Source organism: Hippichthys cyanospilos, chromosome 8 (assembly GCF_059441005.1).
Source record: "Hippichthys cyanospilos isolate Australia breed blue-spotted pipefish chromosome 8, RoL_Hcya_1.0, whole genome shotgun sequence".
In the NCBI taxonomy this organism is placed as follows: Eukaryota; Metazoa; Chordata; class Actinopteri; order Syngnathiformes; family Syngnathidae; genus Hippichthys; species Hippichthys cyanospilos.
In genome coordinates, this window is record NC_142376.1 from 6,505,001 (window position 1) to 6,522,784 (window position 17,784).

The 17,784-nt window shown below is 37.3% G+C and overlaps 2 protein-coding genes across 5 annotated transcripts in view; both read left to right on the top strand.

The window, feature by feature from the left end:
- LOC148419954 (monocarboxylate transporter 12-B-like) overlaps positions 1-12,295 on the top strand; it is an 18,795-nt gene extending 6,500 nt beyond the window's left edge. For both annotated transcript variants that reach the window (XM_088421329.1, XM_088421328.1), the window contains exons 2-9: positions 4,866-5,151; positions 6,610-6,713; positions 6,799-6,942; positions 8,020-8,115; positions 8,187-8,346; positions 9,821-10,456; positions 10,600-10,859; positions 11,642-12,295. In XM_088421329.1, coding sequence (XP_088277455.1) covers positions 5,027-5,151; positions 6,610-6,713; positions 6,799-6,942; positions 8,020-8,115; positions 8,187-8,346; positions 9,821-10,456; positions 10,600-10,859; positions 11,642-11,817 — 1,701 coding nt within the window. In that variant the 5' untranslated portion in view covers positions 4,866-5,026 and the 3' untranslated portion in view covers positions 11,818-12,295. The remainder of the gene's footprint in view (positions 1-4,865; positions 5,152-6,609; positions 6,714-6,798; positions 6,943-8,019; positions 8,116-8,186; positions 8,347-9,820; positions 10,457-10,599; positions 10,860-11,641) is intronic.
- Positions 12,296-13,355: 1,060 nt separating this feature from the next.
- LOC148419955 (uncharacterized) lies at positions 13,356-17,179 on the top strand. 3 transcript variants are annotated; one of them, XM_088421333.1, is made up of 7 exons: positions 13,359-13,453; positions 14,349-14,414; positions 14,612-15,318; positions 15,547-15,671; positions 16,076-16,202; positions 16,286-16,358; positions 16,435-17,179. In XM_088421333.1, exons 3-7 carry the CDS (start codon positions 14,623-14,625, stop codon positions 16,452-16,454), a joined length of 1,041 nt encoding a protein of 346 aa, XP_088277459.1. In that variant the 5' UTR covers positions 13,359-13,453; positions 14,349-14,414; positions 14,612-14,622; the 3' UTR covers positions 16,455-17,179. The 3 variants fall into 3 exon arrangements, with proteins under 3 accessions (XP_088277460.1, XP_088277459.1, XP_088277461.1); XM_088421335.1 differs by having other exon boundaries at positions 16,289-16,358; XM_088421334.1 differs by lacking the exon at positions 14,349-14,414 and having other exon boundaries at positions 13,356-13,453; positions 14,615-15,318.
- Positions 17,180-17,784: the final 605 nt, after the last annotated feature.

A 17,784-nucleotide genomic window follows, 5' to 3' on the forward strand; every position in this document is an offset into this window, starting at 1 on the left:
ACACATATTCAGTATGTGTTCTTTTTTTAACATTTCAATTGTTTCATCTGAAAGTGTGAAATTAAAAAATCTGAAATTATATTATCTTAACAAATGCAAAATAGGTTATGTATTTTAACCTGACTGACTAACTACTAGCTTTATTTATTACAGTTGAATTGCTAGCTAATAGTTATGTTATGTCAGTTATGTTGCTCTGTATATATTTTGGCTGACCTGATTTACATTGATAGCATAGTTAATAACAGGTTAGCTTACAATTTGACCCACTAATTCATTAGTTTCAATTTGAAAGCTCAATAAAGCTAGCCAGCTAGATGTTTTTTTTAAACTAGGAACTTATCATTTTCTGACTAGCTTCATCTCTTTTTTTTTTTTTTTTTATTATTCTTACTTATTTATTTATTTTTAGTTGACATGTTGTGACTCTCACAGTAGCGCCACATGGAAAGTTACGCAATTCAGCCTGATTTTAACTATTAGCTTTTTTTTAATTAGCTTTGAATTTGTAGCTATGTTAAGCTGCTAATTATGTCTTGGCTGTCTCAAATAACATTGATAGCTAATGATGTTTACTACCGGTAGCTAGCTAGCAAGCGAGCTTGCTATTTAGCCCACTAATTTATTCTTTTCAATATGAGAAGAGGTTAGGAAATAGCTACGTTTTGCTGCAATTTTGTCTTGACTGTCTGGATTTACATGATAGCCAAGGATGATTGCTACAGCGAGCTAGCTAACAAATTAGCTTGCCATTTGACCAATTAATTCATTAGTTTCAATATGAGAGGAAGTTTTAGGTATGTCGCTAACTACAGCTAACCGGCTAGATTTTAGTAGCTAGCTATCTTTCGACTTATTAATTTTAACTTGATAGCTAATGTAATTTGTTGAGTTCTCCAAAATTTTAGGGCACCCACAGTGGCGTAACTTGGAAAATTATGCATTAACCTGGCTTTGACTAACTTAACTATTAGCTTTACACATTAGCTTTGAATCGTAGCTAAATAGGTATGTCTTGGTTGGCTATGTTTACATGATTAGCAAAGAATGTATGCTACAGCTAGTTAGAAAATTACCGTATTACATGATTCAACATTTCGGCTAATCGGCTAGATTTTTGTACTTCTAAGTACACCAATTTATTATTTGTTTCAAACTCCAGAAGATATTAGAAACAAAGGGCAAGACCAAATTGTTATGCTATTTTTTTCACCATGTCATCAAAAGTGGGCGGATAATTGTGTCAAATAAGGTTTTGCCATTAAAAAAAAAAAAATGGATGTTAACATGTCAAACATGGAAAATTAAGCTCTTGTGTGTTTCGGTGCGAGGAAAAAAAGGCAGCCTCCTCGCCAGCTGTGCTCTATTTGTGTTGCAGCCTTTCAGAAGAACTCTCATCATGCATGAGCTCCAAGAATCCGCACCAACACACGCATGCACACACTAAACACACACGTGACAACCAAACATAACAACAAGCAAGTCAGAAAAGGATTTAATGCTATGATGAAAGTGCTTGTTACAGCAGAAGGGTCAAAGTTCACTTTTTTCTTTACTTTTTTTTGCTTCGTCATATCTTGTGGCTGCAAAATGTTATCCAGGTTGTAAAATCTGCCCAGTGTTGATTGACACTCGTTTGCACAGATGTTGCGCATCATGCTGAAAAGAAGCAGCAAAACTGATAAAAATTTCCTTTATGGCCTCAGTTAATGAGCTAGTGTGCCACATTAGCTAAGATGTTGTTAGCAATATGAATAAGAAAAGCTAATAACTAATTCTTGCTAGCAAGTGGAAGCTGGCTTGGATCCTATTGTAAATTTACCCAATGATGTAAGAAAATAAGCTAAAAGCATATCTAGTTTGCGACGAACTTGCTAGCAACATAGATGAGATGTAATAACTGAAGGTAGCTGCAAAATGGAAGCTAGCTTGGCTTCGAATATAAATTGAGCTACCTACTATATTTTAAAGATATATTTTAAAGAAAAACAACAATGTTGATGACAAAATATGAATTTGTTTGCGCAGATGCTGCGCATCATGCTGAAAAGAAGCAGGAAAGCTCAATGACTATGTACATTATGGTGTAAGCTAATAAGCTAGCATGCCTATTCTTACCTGCTAAAGGAAATCTACATATATGAGAGAAGCAAATAACTAATGCTAGCTAGGAAGTTTGCGCTAGCTTTGCTCCTGATGTAAATTTTGCCGACAGCGTAAGACTGTAAGCTAGCATGCACATTCTTAACCGGTAAAAAGTCAATCTAGTAAGCTAAGACGTAGTTTGGGACATGAATGAGAAAACTTAATAACTTAAGATAGCTAGCAAGTGGAAGCTAACTTGGCTCCAAATGTCAATTTTGTCAACAGCATAAGATAAGCTAGCGTGAATATTCTTAAGTGCTAATAAGTCAATCTAATTAGCTAAGAAGATGTAGTTTGTGACATAAATGAGATAAGCTAATAACTTAAGCTAATTGGCAAGTGGGAGCAAGCTTGGCTCCTAATGTAAATTTTGCCAACAGTGTAAGTAACAAGCTAGCGTGTACATTCTTAACTGCTATGAAGTAAATCTACAGTAGTTAGCGAAGAAGTAGTTCCGTTACATAAATGTGAGAAGCTAATAAGTTAGCTAACAAGTGGAAGCGAGCTTGGCTCCTAATTTAAATTTAGCCAACAGCGTACGATAATATGCTAGCATGCACATTCTTAACTGCTAAAAAGTCAATCTAGTTAGCTAAGAAGTAGTTTGTGACGGATGAGACAAGTTAATAACTAAAGCTAGCTGGCAAGTGGAAGCTAGCTTGGCTCCTATTGTAAACTTAGCCAACAGCGTAAAATAATAAGACATTCTTAACTGTTAAAAAGTCAACCTAGTTAGCTAAGAAGTAGTTTGCGACATAAATGAGAGAAACTATTAACTAAAATTAGCAAGCTAGTGGACGCTAGCTTGGCTCGCAATTTTAATTTACCAATTTGAAGCTAGCTAATATACATTTTTTTTGGCTAACCGATGAAGAAAAAGTTGTTTACCACATCTAAACTAAAAGTAAAGCATGCTAATTAACTTAAGGATTCATCGTAGATACTTCAAATAGTTGCAAAAGAAATTCTGTCAACTCAGTTGCCTGTTTGGCCCCCGATTCTGGCCCGTATCCCGTAACGTTATCTCCCACCTGAGTGTCGGATATCCTCATGAAAAACACAAAGGGTGCGCTTGTTTTTTCAGATTAAAATAGACAGACGTGTGTGGCTGCGGGTATTCGTGGAAAGGGTGTCAAACTTCACAGGATCGAGGCTGTACCGTGTGTTTGTGCGCTTCGCTAACAAACCTTAATCCTGTCCGGGCTGGTCGTTGCGTAAGTGCAGCGGTTTGTTTGACTCGCGACACTTTGCCGGCTGATAAGCCTGAAAACAACCCAGTGACCTTTTCTTGGCCCAGCTATGTGGCACACTATCTGCTTTCAACTCCATTTCCATTTTCTCAAGATCAATAGCAGGGGCGGGACACTTAGCTCGCTTCTCGTGGTACAAGTTGACATTTTTCTAACTTTGTCCATGTTTCCCGTTTGGTATAAACAGCACGGAAATAGAACCTGGGGCAAAGTCGACCCAGTAAATCCTTGTTACAGATTGTCAGGTGCTTGATGTGGCTGAGACATTTTGTTCCATCTCTCCTTTGGCTCTCCAAAGCTTGTCTGGATTTATGAAATATTTGACAAACCTGTCACATTGTATGCACTTAAAACCCAAATCTGGTGAAGCTAATCCAGCAGTGGGTCCAAAGGAGTTCTACCTAATACTTTGGTTTGAAGATCTGACCCAGTTATTAATCATATATTGAAATCATTCAATCCTAAAGACACATTTTTACGTTTTTTTTTTTGATTGATTTTTTTAAGGAAACCAGACATTTAATATATTTATTTTTCAATTGTTTTCAAGCGTTTGTCTAAAAGGGTGGTCTAAAAATGAAGAAAAAAAATTACGGTATCTACCGGTAATTAATGAAGTACTAAAGTAATTGATTACTTTAGTATTAAAGTAATCCATTACTTTCGGTAATTAAGTGCTAAACTGATCATTTGCTCAAGGTAAGAACTATGAAAATAATGGTTTATTAGGTACTAAAGTGCCCTAACCCTAACCCCACATAGGAAAAAGAAAATACTGTATTTCGTGACCCCCCCACACATACACACAAACACACACTTGCTGCAGTGACTGTAAAAACGACCATTTATAAAAAATATATATATATTTTAACTATCCCTAAAATTGTATAAACATTAACAAGACAAAAAAAAATCAATATGAAAATCTTTCGCCAAATGTTAACATTTAAGCCGAAATGTTAACTTTAAGTCTGCCCCATCATAAAAAAAAAAAAAAAAACGTTAACTCTTTCAGTGCCGAGCATTATCGAAAAAGGCAAGCCCTCGAGTGCCAGCCGATTTTCAGCAATTTCACTCATCTTTCAAGGCCTACCAAATATTTCGTGCAATGTCTATGTAAACAAGGGTGGTATCATATGAAAGATTTATTTCCATTCCTTACTTAGAACTACAAGTATGTAATGTGTGTGTAGTATGTATGGCTTTCTTCTCCAACGTGAGCAACACTGCCACCCAATGGTCACAGTTCATCACTACAGTGTTCAATTGGCTTCATATATTAATAAGCAGTAGTCAAGGGTGTCAGCTACCTTTTAATTAAAAAAAAAATATTTGACGAGAATTCTTGTCACTGGCACTGAAAGTGGTAAAATACATCTTTGGGATGAATGAGTTCCGTTTAACACTTGAAAGGCGGACGAATGAACTCAGTGTGAAATGTGGCTAATATGCAAATGATGTGTGTGTCAGAGAAAAAGGGAACCCGGAGTCAGGATTGGAAGGAGGCTGCCGCCCAAAGCAAAAGAGCTCAGCCAATGAGAAGCTGCCGCCGACACCGTGAGGTGTTCGAAAGCCAAGGCTGAGGAAGAGGAACCGCCGATGACAACTAATCCCGCGATTGGTCGGAAGCCATGGTTGTCAACGCGCAGGAGAAACCCCGCCCCGGTCGGAGCCAGGAGACCGAGGACGGCGGCTGGGGGTGGATGGTCGTTGCGGCCTGCTTCCTCGCCACCATCTGCATACGTGCGGTCACCAGGTGTGTGTGTGAATGTGTGTGAAGCTCAAGTACCCCCTGCAGTTCCTTCACGTACCCCTAGGGGTACTCGTACCCCCGTTTCAGAACCATTGTTCGAACATATAGATCTTTCATTGAAATAGTCAAACATTAAAAATGTCTTTGTTTTCTCAAGGAATACTTTGTACCAAAAGTATTAGGTGGTATCAGTCGTTTGTATCGTGTCAGTAACTACTCAAAAATTGAGTACTCGCACCAGTCTCATCTGGAAAAAAAAAAAAGTGGCTATCAAACATACCTTGACTTCAAAATTGTGACTTAGTGGCACCTCTAAATAATCTTTCCCTTAGCAGGAGTTCATGCCTGAACAGCTTAAAGCTTTTTTTTTTTTCTTTCATTAAGACTAAATTCCTGCTGAGGCGATTCTGAGCTTTTTTTTTTTTTTTTTTTCCAAGGTCAGCTAATTTCCAAAACATAAACACATGGATGAATTCCTTCAATCACTTGGGATGCTAATTTTCTCATGGTGGTCATAGTATTAAAAAAAAAAAAAAAAAAAAAAGATGTGAATGAGTGGCAGGTGTCCTTTGATAAGCTCCGACATATCGTTATCAACCAAGACGGGTCGGCGCAAGACCCGATGTTATATAAGCGCGCTTATGCAAGGCTCAATATAGGCAATGCCCCGCAGTCCGCACACCTGACCCGACACGTTGCTTGGAATAAACAAATTACAAACCAAAATAATAAATTCGTTTAACAAGGATTTAAACGACAGTCACAATATCGATACTTTGATGCGATGATACAACACATGAAAACATTAATATCTGATACCGGTGTGCTGATACTGTCTCGACAAATTAAATTATATGGCAGTTGGAAATATTAACATTTGCCGATACTGTCCTTTGTGACATTTGATATTTGATACTAGTTTATCAGTACTTTGATATGACGAATAAAAACTGATTTTTGATTCATGTTTAGCAGTGCTATACTCAGAGAGAAAACAGTATGATACATATTGATATTTAAATACCGGCGTAATAAAGCTGACAGTGATCAATTATACAATGTTAAAATATTAATACAGTATTTGATGCTAGCTTGCTGAAACTGTGCTTTGATTTCGATACCAGTTATTGATATTTTGATGCTATATACAAGAACACATGAAGACATTGATATCTGATACTGGTGTGTTGATACCGTACTGACAGATGAGATCGATTTAATATGTGTTTTCTAAAACTACAAAGGACTCTTGTTTGTTTTTTTTTCTTTGGCCTATGAGTCCTAAAATCTGCCTAGCAACAAACTACAAAAGAATCCCAGCATTTAAGTGGATCTATTGTTTGTTACTTTTAGATCCTGAGCGCACATGAACCTTTAGGTATAAAAATTCCTGAGCTTAATCATACACTGTAACTATATTTTTGATATGTTTTGAAAATCTGATCATATCCTTGCGTCCAGATGTGTTTCCATGTTCTTCGTGGAGTTCCAGCTCCATTTTGAGCGAGATTATTCCACCACGGCCTGGATCCACAGCCTCATTGATTGCACCACTATGCTCTGTGGTTAGAAAATCCATATTTTCGATTGCAAATTGATTTTTTTTTTTTTTTAAGTATTGTGGCTTGCTGAATTCTGATGTTTTTCCAGCACCTCTGGGCAGTTTCCTTGGCAACCGTCTGTCATGCAGAGCCACAGTGATGCTGGGGGGCCTCCTGTCCTCGGTGGGTCTGGTCCTCAGCTGCTTTGCCTCCTGTCTGGAACATCTCTACGTTTCGCTGGGCATCCTCACAGGTATGTTCACGGATCCCCATCATCGCAAAAAAATTGATATCACACACAGTGTTGTAACGATACCACTCGTGAAAATATTGCTCCTTTACTCAGAAATCATAATAATGACACCTAAATATCGATTAGAAATTGTTGTATCACAGGATGACATTTAAAATATTTATATTTATTACTGGTATCTTGATACCATACGATTAGCAATTCCATACACAATATCTTATATTGGGGTATCAATATTAACTATGCAAAATTCTAAATATACTGTATATTCATACTGGTTTATTAATACTGCACTGAGAGTGTGAACAATATCTCACATAAAAAAAATGTTTGATTTGATGTTGTAAATTTGTATTGATACTTGCAATTACAATATGATTACAATAACTGATTAAACCGATACTGATCGTGATACCAGGCAGTTCAGTATTCCACTGCATTGTACCGTGTATCAATTTTAATTATACGGCATAGCTAAATGTAGTAGGAATGTTTGATATCACTTTTTTCAAACCGATACTAGTGTGTTCTTGAGTAGTCACCAATACTGATACCACTGATAGACAAAATCCCCCCACTGAAAAAAAAGACATATTATTAAAAAGAAAGATCTACCTATTGCAAAAACGGCATGCAGGTAAAACCATCATCAAATTAATTGCAATTTCTAGCGTGATCGTAAATACAGTGGAATACGGTTGATGCTCGTATCATCTGCCATCCCAAGTACCTTGAAATCGGTACCTGCCCATCCGTAAAACGTATGACACATCAAAATATCATGAGCTAATACTGATGTAATGATAATTTACTGTGAATATAAACAATGTTGACCTTTGATATCAGTTAATCAATACTGATCTGCAATGAACATACATACATATTGATATTTAATATGTGTATATTGATACTGCACTTTGTGAGATATGTAACAGTATCGATTGTCACTTGTGTATTGATATCATTATACGCAATATTTGATTATTGGTGTGTTGATACTGTACTGCGGGCAAAAATGAGAGTATGCGTCAAAATATTGATATTTGATACTGTTGTACTGATACTGGGCTCTTTCAGGTCTGGGCTTTGCTCTAAGCTACACTACATCCATCGCCATGGTCGGCCGCTACTTCAGCAAGCGGAAAGCTTTGGCGTACGGCATCGCCCAATCCGGTAGGGATCTGACCGTTTTCCCGCCTTTTCGTTATCACGCTCCATCATTATCGGCAAATTGTGCCATCCAGGCAGCGGCATCGGGACCTTCATCCTGGCTCCCGTGGTGCAGCTACTCATCGACCATTACTCATGGAGGGGGGCCATGTTAGTCCTGGGGGGTTTTGTCTCCAACTTGTGTGTGTGTGGAGCTTTGATGAGGCCGGCGGAGGAACCCAGCAAGAAACAAAGGTGGGATACCACTAATAGTTATCAAAATATTGATGATAGTAGAAAATAATAATGGAAAAATTACACTGTTGATACTAGTGTATAAATATTGTAAAGAGCGTGATTATGCTAAAACACACAAAAAAATAGATACTGGGGATTTGATACTGGACTGTGTGTGATATTTCACATTTTTGTATATATTTAAGGTGTTGATACTGAATCGTAATCAAGAAAAAAAATCATGATATGGTTTGCTCATTTGGAATGTCAGAAATGAAAATAAAATAGGAACACACAGATTTAGCTCATATTTGATACAAGTGTGTTGATTCTGGACTGTGAAGAATCATGCTATTTCAAAATATTGACAACATTAACTAATAATGTTGGGAAAATAGCACCATTTGATACTTGTTTATCAATAATGTAATGAGAGCAATTATGGTGAGTAATTATGGTAAAAAAAGTTACTGGTGAGTCAATACTTTTGCTGATATTTAATATGAGGTATTGATACTGTATTGTAATTTTAAAAAAAAATCATGATATGGTAGACATTTTTTTTAGATTCTAAGTCGTTTGCTCATTTGAATGCCTCACATTGAAATAATCTAGCAACTCTGGAACACACAGATTTAGCTCATATTTGATACAAGTGTGTTGATATTGAATCATGATATTTCAAAATATTAATACTGTAATATTAAATAATAATATTGGGAAAATAGCCCTGTTCGATACTTGTGTACCAATAATATAATAAGAATGATCATGGTAAAACTCACATAAAACGATCAATACTGGTGATTGCCGATATTGTAATTTCAAAAAACTGATATGGTTACGTACTTTTCTAGATTCTAACAGGTTTGCTCATTTGGAATGTCTTGAACTGAATTTAACTAGCAAATCTGGAACATACAGATTTACTGTAACTCATATTTGATACAAGTGTGTTTATAATGGACTGTGAATAATCATGCTATATAAAAATATTGATATTAAATAATAATATTGGAAAAAATAGTTCTGTTTGAGACTCGTATTGATATGCATATCAATAAAGCAATAAGAATGATAATGATAAAACACACAAAAAATAGATACTGATGATTCGATACTGGACTGGACATAACGTTTTGATACTGTATTGTAAAAAAAAAAAAAAACGTCATGGCATAGATTCACCTATACAGAAAAATAATATTAATACTTGATACTGATGTGTTGGTACTGCACTGACAGCAATAACAATGCAATTCATCGAAATACAATAAAGCAAATATCCTTTTAATGGCTCGCTAACTCGCTAAATATGTTAGCCCCATATTGTTAACGATTTATTGTATCATTGCGCAATATGAATCATGCCATCATGCCAAAACTAAATGGCACGATACAGTAAAAGATACAGTTAAAGCTAAGCTAAAATATTCCATTGTTAATACTAAAACCTCATACTAACTCATGTGTGTTCTTTTTCCTTACGAAGGATGTCTCACGAGTCCAACGAGACCAAAGAAGAAACCAAAGAAGTCCCAGTGAAGGTGCCAGAAATGAGCAACTTCAGCTACACTGAAGGACTCCTGATTGCTAACGGGGCGCTGAGAAACTTCCAACTGGAAAACAGCAAGCTAACCGAGGTTAACAAGCTAGCTCAGGCTAACGCGCTAGCTTTGCTGCCCAGCGCACCCGATGCCAAGATAACGGATCTTAAGCTAGCGGAGTGCATTTTACTTCGCAATACGCTCACGGCGACCATGCTTGGAGAGCTAGCTGACACTAAACTGGCTAGCGCAGTGGAAAGTCGCAACCTGTGCAACAAAATGGCCAACGCAAAGACGGAAGTTGTGCTTTCTGAAACTTTGGCGAATACTAACGTCCCCCGAAGTCGATGTTATTGCCTCCAGCCGGGACAGGACTTCGGCTTTCTCGTCGCTCCGGACTTCCTGGTTCTGTGCCTCTCCTTCCTGTTCTTGGCGTATGGCTGTAGTACTCCAGTGGTCTACCTGGTTCCTTATGCCCTCAATCAGGGGGTGGAGCATAAGCAGGCGGCCTTCATCATGTCCATATTTGGAATCAGTGGTATCGTGGGTAACATTACCTTTGGTTGGATCACAGACAGGAAGTAAGTAGTAGCTTGGCACATTTCGATCAAAAGATGATTACGATATGACACAAAAAAAATATTTGATACTGCTGTGTATATTTTGTAGCGTAAGCGCTATCACAACGATACATATTGATATTTCGGACTGTCGTTCTTTACAGGTGTCTAAAGCGGTACCGTATGCTAAGCTACATGCTAGCGATAGCGGTAGAGGGTCTGAGCTGCCTGTGGGTTCCGCTACTCCACTCTTTCGCATCGTTGACCACGTTCGCCGTGGTATACGGCTACTTTGACGGCGCATATGTGGCACTTATCCCAGTTGTCACTTCTGACGCCGTGGGCTCCGCCTACCTCACCTCAGCCCTGGGCGTGGTCTACTTCCTGCACGCTGTGCCTTACCTCATCAGCCCACCCATCGGCGGTGAGACTTTGGTGGCCATTTGTTGTAGCGTTTTGTTTTCGAAAAACAATGTTCACTCTGGTAATGTCTTTACACCTGTATTTCCTTTCTCTATTGTGGGTGTTACCAAAAAATACCCGCAGTAACCAAAATTCATGAAGTAGAAAATTATCTTATCAAATTGCACTATTACTCTTATACATGAGCTAACTTTGCTAACTTGCTAGCTTGCAAGATTGACCTCTTTTTCGCTGAATATTTAAGCCGCTATCTTAAATGTTAATTTCGCTAACAAAGAATCACTAGCTTAGTTGTACTATTGTCCATAAGTATGAGCTAATTAGTAAGCTTAATTTGTAAGTTAATTAACTAACTCTCTGGTGAGGGGGATATCCGTGAAATAGAGCTTTAGCCAACTAAACTGTACACTTACCCTTAAAGATGAGCTAACATTGCTAACTTGCTAGCTTGGAAGATTGACTAGCTCTTTTCAGTGGGCAATTTAAGACGCTAGCTTTATTGTTAGCTTAGTTAAGATTGTTAGCTAAGAATCATTAGCTTACTTGTACTATTGTCCATAAGTATGGGCTAACTTAGTAAGTTAACTAAGTAACATGCAAGAGAAAGGGTAAGATTGTGAAAATACATAAGTGAAAATCCGTGATAAATTCAAGCCAGAAAAACTGAACTATGATGTAGCAAGGGAGCACTATTTTAAAATCACTTTACAGTGTGTTTTTTTGTTTGTTTTGTAAGTAATGACTTTTACCTTGATTTTTTATTTATTTATTTTTTTGTTCCAGGTTGGCTGGTAGACGTGACTGAAACCTACATGGCAACTTTCTTCGTCAGCGGCGCGTCATATATTTTAAGTGCCGCCATTTTGGTGGCGGCCATGTTGGTTCGACGTGCCCGTCGGTCGGGACGGAAGGCGCCCTGCCCCGAACACGACACTGTGTGTCATCAGGATGTCATCTAAACGTTCTGATGTGTGCTTTTGTCTGGAATGAACAAACACTCTGAACACTTTTTTTTTTTTTTGACTTGTTCTCTTTGACACTTTTGCATACATAACTGCAAAAGATGCCAATACCGCACATGGAAAAAAATCGATATACCGATACCATACTGTGAGCAATAAATATACAACATATCAAAATATGTGATCGTGGTATTGATCCTGCACTGTAAGGAATAACTGACACGTCTGGATCGTTGTTACCATCATATAGATATGATATGTCACTAACTATTTTATAACTAAATATAACTAAATATAACTATTTTATACCTGTTTCCGCTACTGCAGGTAATAACGTTACATGAAATATGCAATACTTTATAATGGTGCATTGATACTGGACTCTGAACAATACCGATACAATCCATCTATTTGTTACAATTGTAACCATACTATATAGAGGCTGTATTGTATTTTATTTGTCAATGGATTTATGTAAGTGTACATGATTTATGTATGTAAAGAAATAAATTCACAGGACCAAATATACCATAAGTGAAGAAACTATCAATATGTATTTTTTTAATACATTTAGGAATTACTCATATTTTACTTGAGTACAATATTTTTTCATATTGTTTATTAGTGATGATAATAAATGAAGAAAATACTGGAATAATTTGTCTTAATTTAACTGTCGTTAATTTTGCTTCATAATCTAATGATGTATTTAAAAATGTACTTAAACGTTCCTCATTGCATCATCTTGTAGTTATCGTTTTTTAATTGACACATAATCCTTTTACAATTCAGATTAAAATGTATTTGACAATAAAACAGAACAAAGAGCAATAACATAAATATATACGAACAATCATACATTCCATATAGTTACAACCATATTATGAATAAATACCAATGACAGATTTGTCTTAAACAATTTTGAATAATTGTCCAGAATTTTTTTTTCCTTTCCACATGCTAACAAACTTAAGTGACTCAAAAAAAAATCAATGTCAGTTTTGAACACTTCAAAACAGAGTCAAATTTAAAAAAAAAATTGGCTACGTGAATGTAAACTATCCCAAGAAAAATATGAAATATGTAATTATACTTTCATCTTGAATTTTGATTCTATGATTACCGGTAATTTTTTGGAAAAATAATATCCTCTATATTTTCCCCATAACTTCACACTAATTGGACATTCACAAAAAGATTAATCACTCCTTCTTGCAATCTACAAAATGTATATTTTTCATCCAACTGAAAAAATCTAGAATTACATACATTCGTTGGGTTTAGTATTTTTGAAATGTATTTCTTTGACCTTATTAGTTTAAAAAAATAAATAAAAGGAGCAAGCCACGTTTTACGCCAGTTTATCTTTGCAAATTGAGAGTCCCAAAAATAAATTCCCCGAGGAACTATTATGATTATGTAAACATTTCCTAATATGACTATTATTGCATTGTTTGCTCACAATATTTGAAAGCACGGAAAAAAACAAGTAACACGTTCAATGTGACGTCACAAACACACGCCTATCTTGGTTGGCGCTTCCTGATGACGTTGCGTCAGTCCCGGAGATGGTGGCTACATTACTAATCGGCTAAACCACGCAAAGAAGGACTAACGTGAACAAATTGGACAGGTATGTGTTTTCAAGTGTAACTTTGTGTTATTAGGTTTTCGTTAATGAAATGTTTGTATTTTTTGGATAAGAGGCCAAACGGGCTAGCTGGCTACTTAATCGGTATCTAATCTTCAAATTGCCTTTTAACAAATTTGCAGAATGTAAAAAGTGCGGGACTAAACATTCGTTTTCTTTATTTTTGTGGTTGTTCTTTCGTAAAAAGAAAAAAAAAAGTCAACTTTAATACCGTTTTACAGATAAGGGCACTCGGCCATGACAGCTGTCAATCAATCGATTAGCGCTCATTCTAAGCTTCTTACAGTATGTACGTAAAATATAATGTTTTTCGAAAAATTAATGAATAAAATATTGAACGTCCATAAGCAATGAACATGTTTCAATTTATAGCAAATGTAATACAAAATCATGGGCGGGGTTCAAGATTTTAAGTTTTTTTTTTTTTTTTTTTTTTAATATTTTGCACTACATGATATTTGTACTACATTATTAGCACCATTACGTCTGTTGTTGTTTTGTTGCTATTTATTGGTATTCTTATTGCTATTTATTTATTGCTATTTATCTGTTGTTTGATCATGAAATTTAGTCAGCTGCTCGGGCAAGTGAACAGAATAAGAATTTCATTGAGTCGTATAATAATACTATATATATGACAATAAAACTCTTGAATTGTAGTTGTAATCATTCTTTACCATTATAAAATCAATACTCGAGTATTGTTATCTATTATATGGCTATAATGCGGACATTCTGTAGGATTTCTGCCAAAAAGAAGCTTTCAACTGTAACATTTGATTTTTCTGAAATTACTTTATCAAAGTGCCTTTGCTAGGTTCTGTGTTAAAGGGAAACATAGTAACTCCGGCTCATTTGTTCTGGTATGTTTTTGTAGGATGCTAGGATGCCATTGTAAAAGAGATTGACATTTGTCTGAAAAAGCTGTCAGTATTCTGGACTGCAGCTGCGTGAAACTACATACATGAGTTGGATTTTGTGAGAAACTCACTAAATGCCAATTTCCAGGCCTTCGGTCTATATTTTTTCTCTTTCGTCAGCGGTTTCTGTGTAAAAGTGTTATTGAAAGAAGAAAAAAAAAAAGCAAATTTTGGATGCCTGTTTTTCTGGACTTCTAATCGTTGTGATTTTATTCCTCTACAGGTGAATGAATGGAGCCAGAGATCCTGACCTATCAACACCCAGCAGCTCGCCCTTCATTGGACGATGACACCGGAAAGGCGGGCTCAGACAAGGAAGCGTTCCGGGGATTCTCTCGTGGTCTCGTCATTTCCACTGACCCACCGTTCCATTTCAAGTGCAGCTTTCGTCACCAAGCGGAGCCGCACGGTGGAGCACCGTTCCCCCTTTCTAACGGCTTCTGTGACCCCACTGAGGAGGAGGTGGGATTCGCCGATTTTTCTGTGTTTGCGGAGCAGGTGACCCACCCGTGGTGCTGCGGTTTCGCGGGTGCTACGACGCCCTCAAAAAGTGTGAGGGTAGTACGAGGCGTTATCATGGACTCCGAACCCAAATCGTCCCACCACAGCCTCAGTCCCAGGACTCAGGACGCTCCCCGATTATCCCCCACCTCTGAGGATCAGGACATCTTCTCAGAGCCCGATGTGTCCTCGCTTGCCTCCCACGGGGATCATACTGATAATGGTTATGATCACACGGTAGAAGACGAATGTTCCGCATCTCAGGGAACGCGTCCTACCTCTAAGCAGCCCTCGCCCACCCTTGCCGATGACCCTGGGGGTCCGCCGGGTCTCCCGCCGAGTGAAAGCTTTGCAGACTTCTGCTCAGCCTCTACGCAGCAAGATGGAGCAGAAAAGTGGGCCGACCAGAGCGACCACATGCAACAAGTAGGCAACCTTTAATTGGTTTAAGGCAGAAGTTCTCAAAATTTGCTTTATAAGCGATGGCTTTTGAGGGTCCACGACCTAATTTGCATGGATTTTTATGACATAACAGGCAACGCATTAAAGTGACTGTTATTGGTGCTTGCGTTATCAAAAGGTCAATGGAAAAAAAATGTCTTACCTGAAAGAGGTCCCTGTAATCACAACTAAGTTTTCTTTTCCGTCCACGAGGTCCTCCAGTCATCTTTTCCTGAGACAGATGTCCCAAATGAAGAGGAGGAAGCAAATGTACCCAGCTTAGAGGCACTGCTTCATCCTCAACATGGCCCCGACTGTGTGGAAGACAAAATTGAGCGGTATGATAAGAAAAAAACAAAAACTTTTCGGAAAACTTTTGGAAGAGAGACCTGCCTGGTAGACATAAACCACGTTTTCTGTTGGAAAACAAAAATGGCATGAAAAGCCTACTAGAACATTAACCTTCAGTGTGGTTTACTCAGAAGCATTTAAAAATATAGTAGCTGGTGTTTGCTGACTCCCATTTAACATAATTTTTATATCGGGTTGGTATTTCTGAACATATCCGCATCCCCAGTTAGGAGGGTGTGCAAATTTATGCAAACATGTTATTGGGATTATATTTATTTCACTTTTCTGAAAGTGTCTTAATTCGATTCATGGTGGAAAACGTTTTGAAATGATGTATCTTGGTGCTGTTTTTCCACACTACAAAAAGTGCCTTTCTTCTTCTTTTTGCCAGGGCTCCACCAGCCTTTTGGCTCCCCCACCAGGACCTAAATTATGCTGCAGGCCTCAAATTCCGCTGGGGCGCTTCTCACGCCAACAGGACTCTGCTCAGGTGTCTCGGCATGGTCTCTGGGAACATGGTAAGTCCAGTTCCATTCAACGCTGTTCCCAAAATAGTACTTTATTTATTTATTTGGTTATTTACAAACACCTGGGGCCCAAGAAGAACTGTTGCCAAGAACACCCAGGAACCACCTCCAAGGCCCAAACAGAGACACACAATCAACTCAATGCAAGTATGTGGGAGTCTTGATTCGTAATTCGAAGAGGCCATTTTACCTTATTTATTTATTGATGTATTTCTTTTTCTAGCGGAGCAGCCCAGGCCTTAGCAGTTCTCAGGTGTTCCTTCTCCTCTCGTTCTCAGAATTCACACTGTGTTCTCTTCCCTCAAGCAGAGGTTGGAGAGGTTGTCATGGAAACGCTTTGAAGTGGGAAAAATGACAAGGATTTGCACTCTTTTATACAGCGTATAATGTATAGTGAATTAGCGTATGCATTGATTTCTCAAATGAAACCAACTGGCTGTGACGGGAAATAATGCAAACTAAAAATGGTGCGCTCCAACAATCTTGGTGTTCATTATCAACTTGAGCAAAGTCCACACTGTCTATATTTATTTATTTAGTTATTTATATGTTATATTATTTACATTTCCTGTCTACTGAAACATAAACTGAACAAGCATGTTATTGCTTTAGTCTTTGGTCGTCAAAATATTCCTGTCGTTGTAAATATTTGTTCAATCTCAAACGGCCCCCTTTATAATTTGTGCCTTTGCCACCAATTTCACCCCCTCAAAAAAAAACCAAAACAATTATTTATTCTTTGTTGGACCTGTTTTTCCTTGACAATTTATTGCTTCAGGTATACTGCTTGAATCCAAATGGCATGCACTGCAATAAATGGTGTACAATGCAAAAATGTAAATACTGAAATAAATGAAATGATACTTATGAATTGTTTATGTATCTACACATTTTGTGAGTTCATAATAATGTTTATAATATTGTATGCGGGAATAAAAATATATTGTCCGCATGGACTCTGAAATGAATCAATGGGAAGTTTAGTTTTTGTTCTTTCAGGGCTACTGTAATTTCGCAAAAAAAATATTATTTTCGTAAACTTTAGATAAAATAAGTGCAACAAATGTTGTGACTGGATATTTTGGGGCGAATGACATGACAGAGAATTTGTGGGAAACCAGCTCTGTTTAGTTAAGGTGTAAAACAAACTACTGTACTTTTTGGGGTAAACATTACCAGGATACATTTTTGCGGCAAGTCGTAAAAGTGACGTTCAAGAGTCATTTTGGAGGTAAACCACCAATAGATAATTTGTGAACAAATGCAACGGGAAGACATTTTGTAAATGCAAGCAAGCAATGCTTTAGGAGAGGGGCAGATGTAAAGTGGAAATGATGAAAAATAGAAATTTGGGGCCAATTGAAGTGTTCAACCAGATTTTTTTTTTTTCCTTTTCAGGCCACTGTAATTCAATCATATTTTCACATAGGATACAGCACTTTGTAATGTGATTCTGCGACCAAAAAAAAAAAAAAATCCTTTTTCTTTTCAAATGAAGAGCAAATTATTTTGAACATGAACATACCGCTTAATTGTGTTATAGGTACTCCTCTGGAAATTGTTGGATGCTTTT

Bases quoted from the DNA above. Each gene is read 5' to 3' on its own strand.
- LOC148419955 (XM_088421334.1), top strand. From the start codon at position 14,623: ATGGAGCCAGAGATCCTGACCTATCAACACCCAGCAGCTCGCCCTTCA. The intron at 16,203-16,285 runs GTAAGTCCAGTT...CTGGGGCCCAAG, and splicing joins GCATGGTCTCTGGGAACATG to AAGAACTGTTGCCAAGAACA. The intron at 16,359-16,434 runs GTATGTGGGAGT...TTCTTTTTCTAG, and splicing joins ACACAATCAACTCAATGCAA to CGGAGCAGCCCAGGCCTTAG.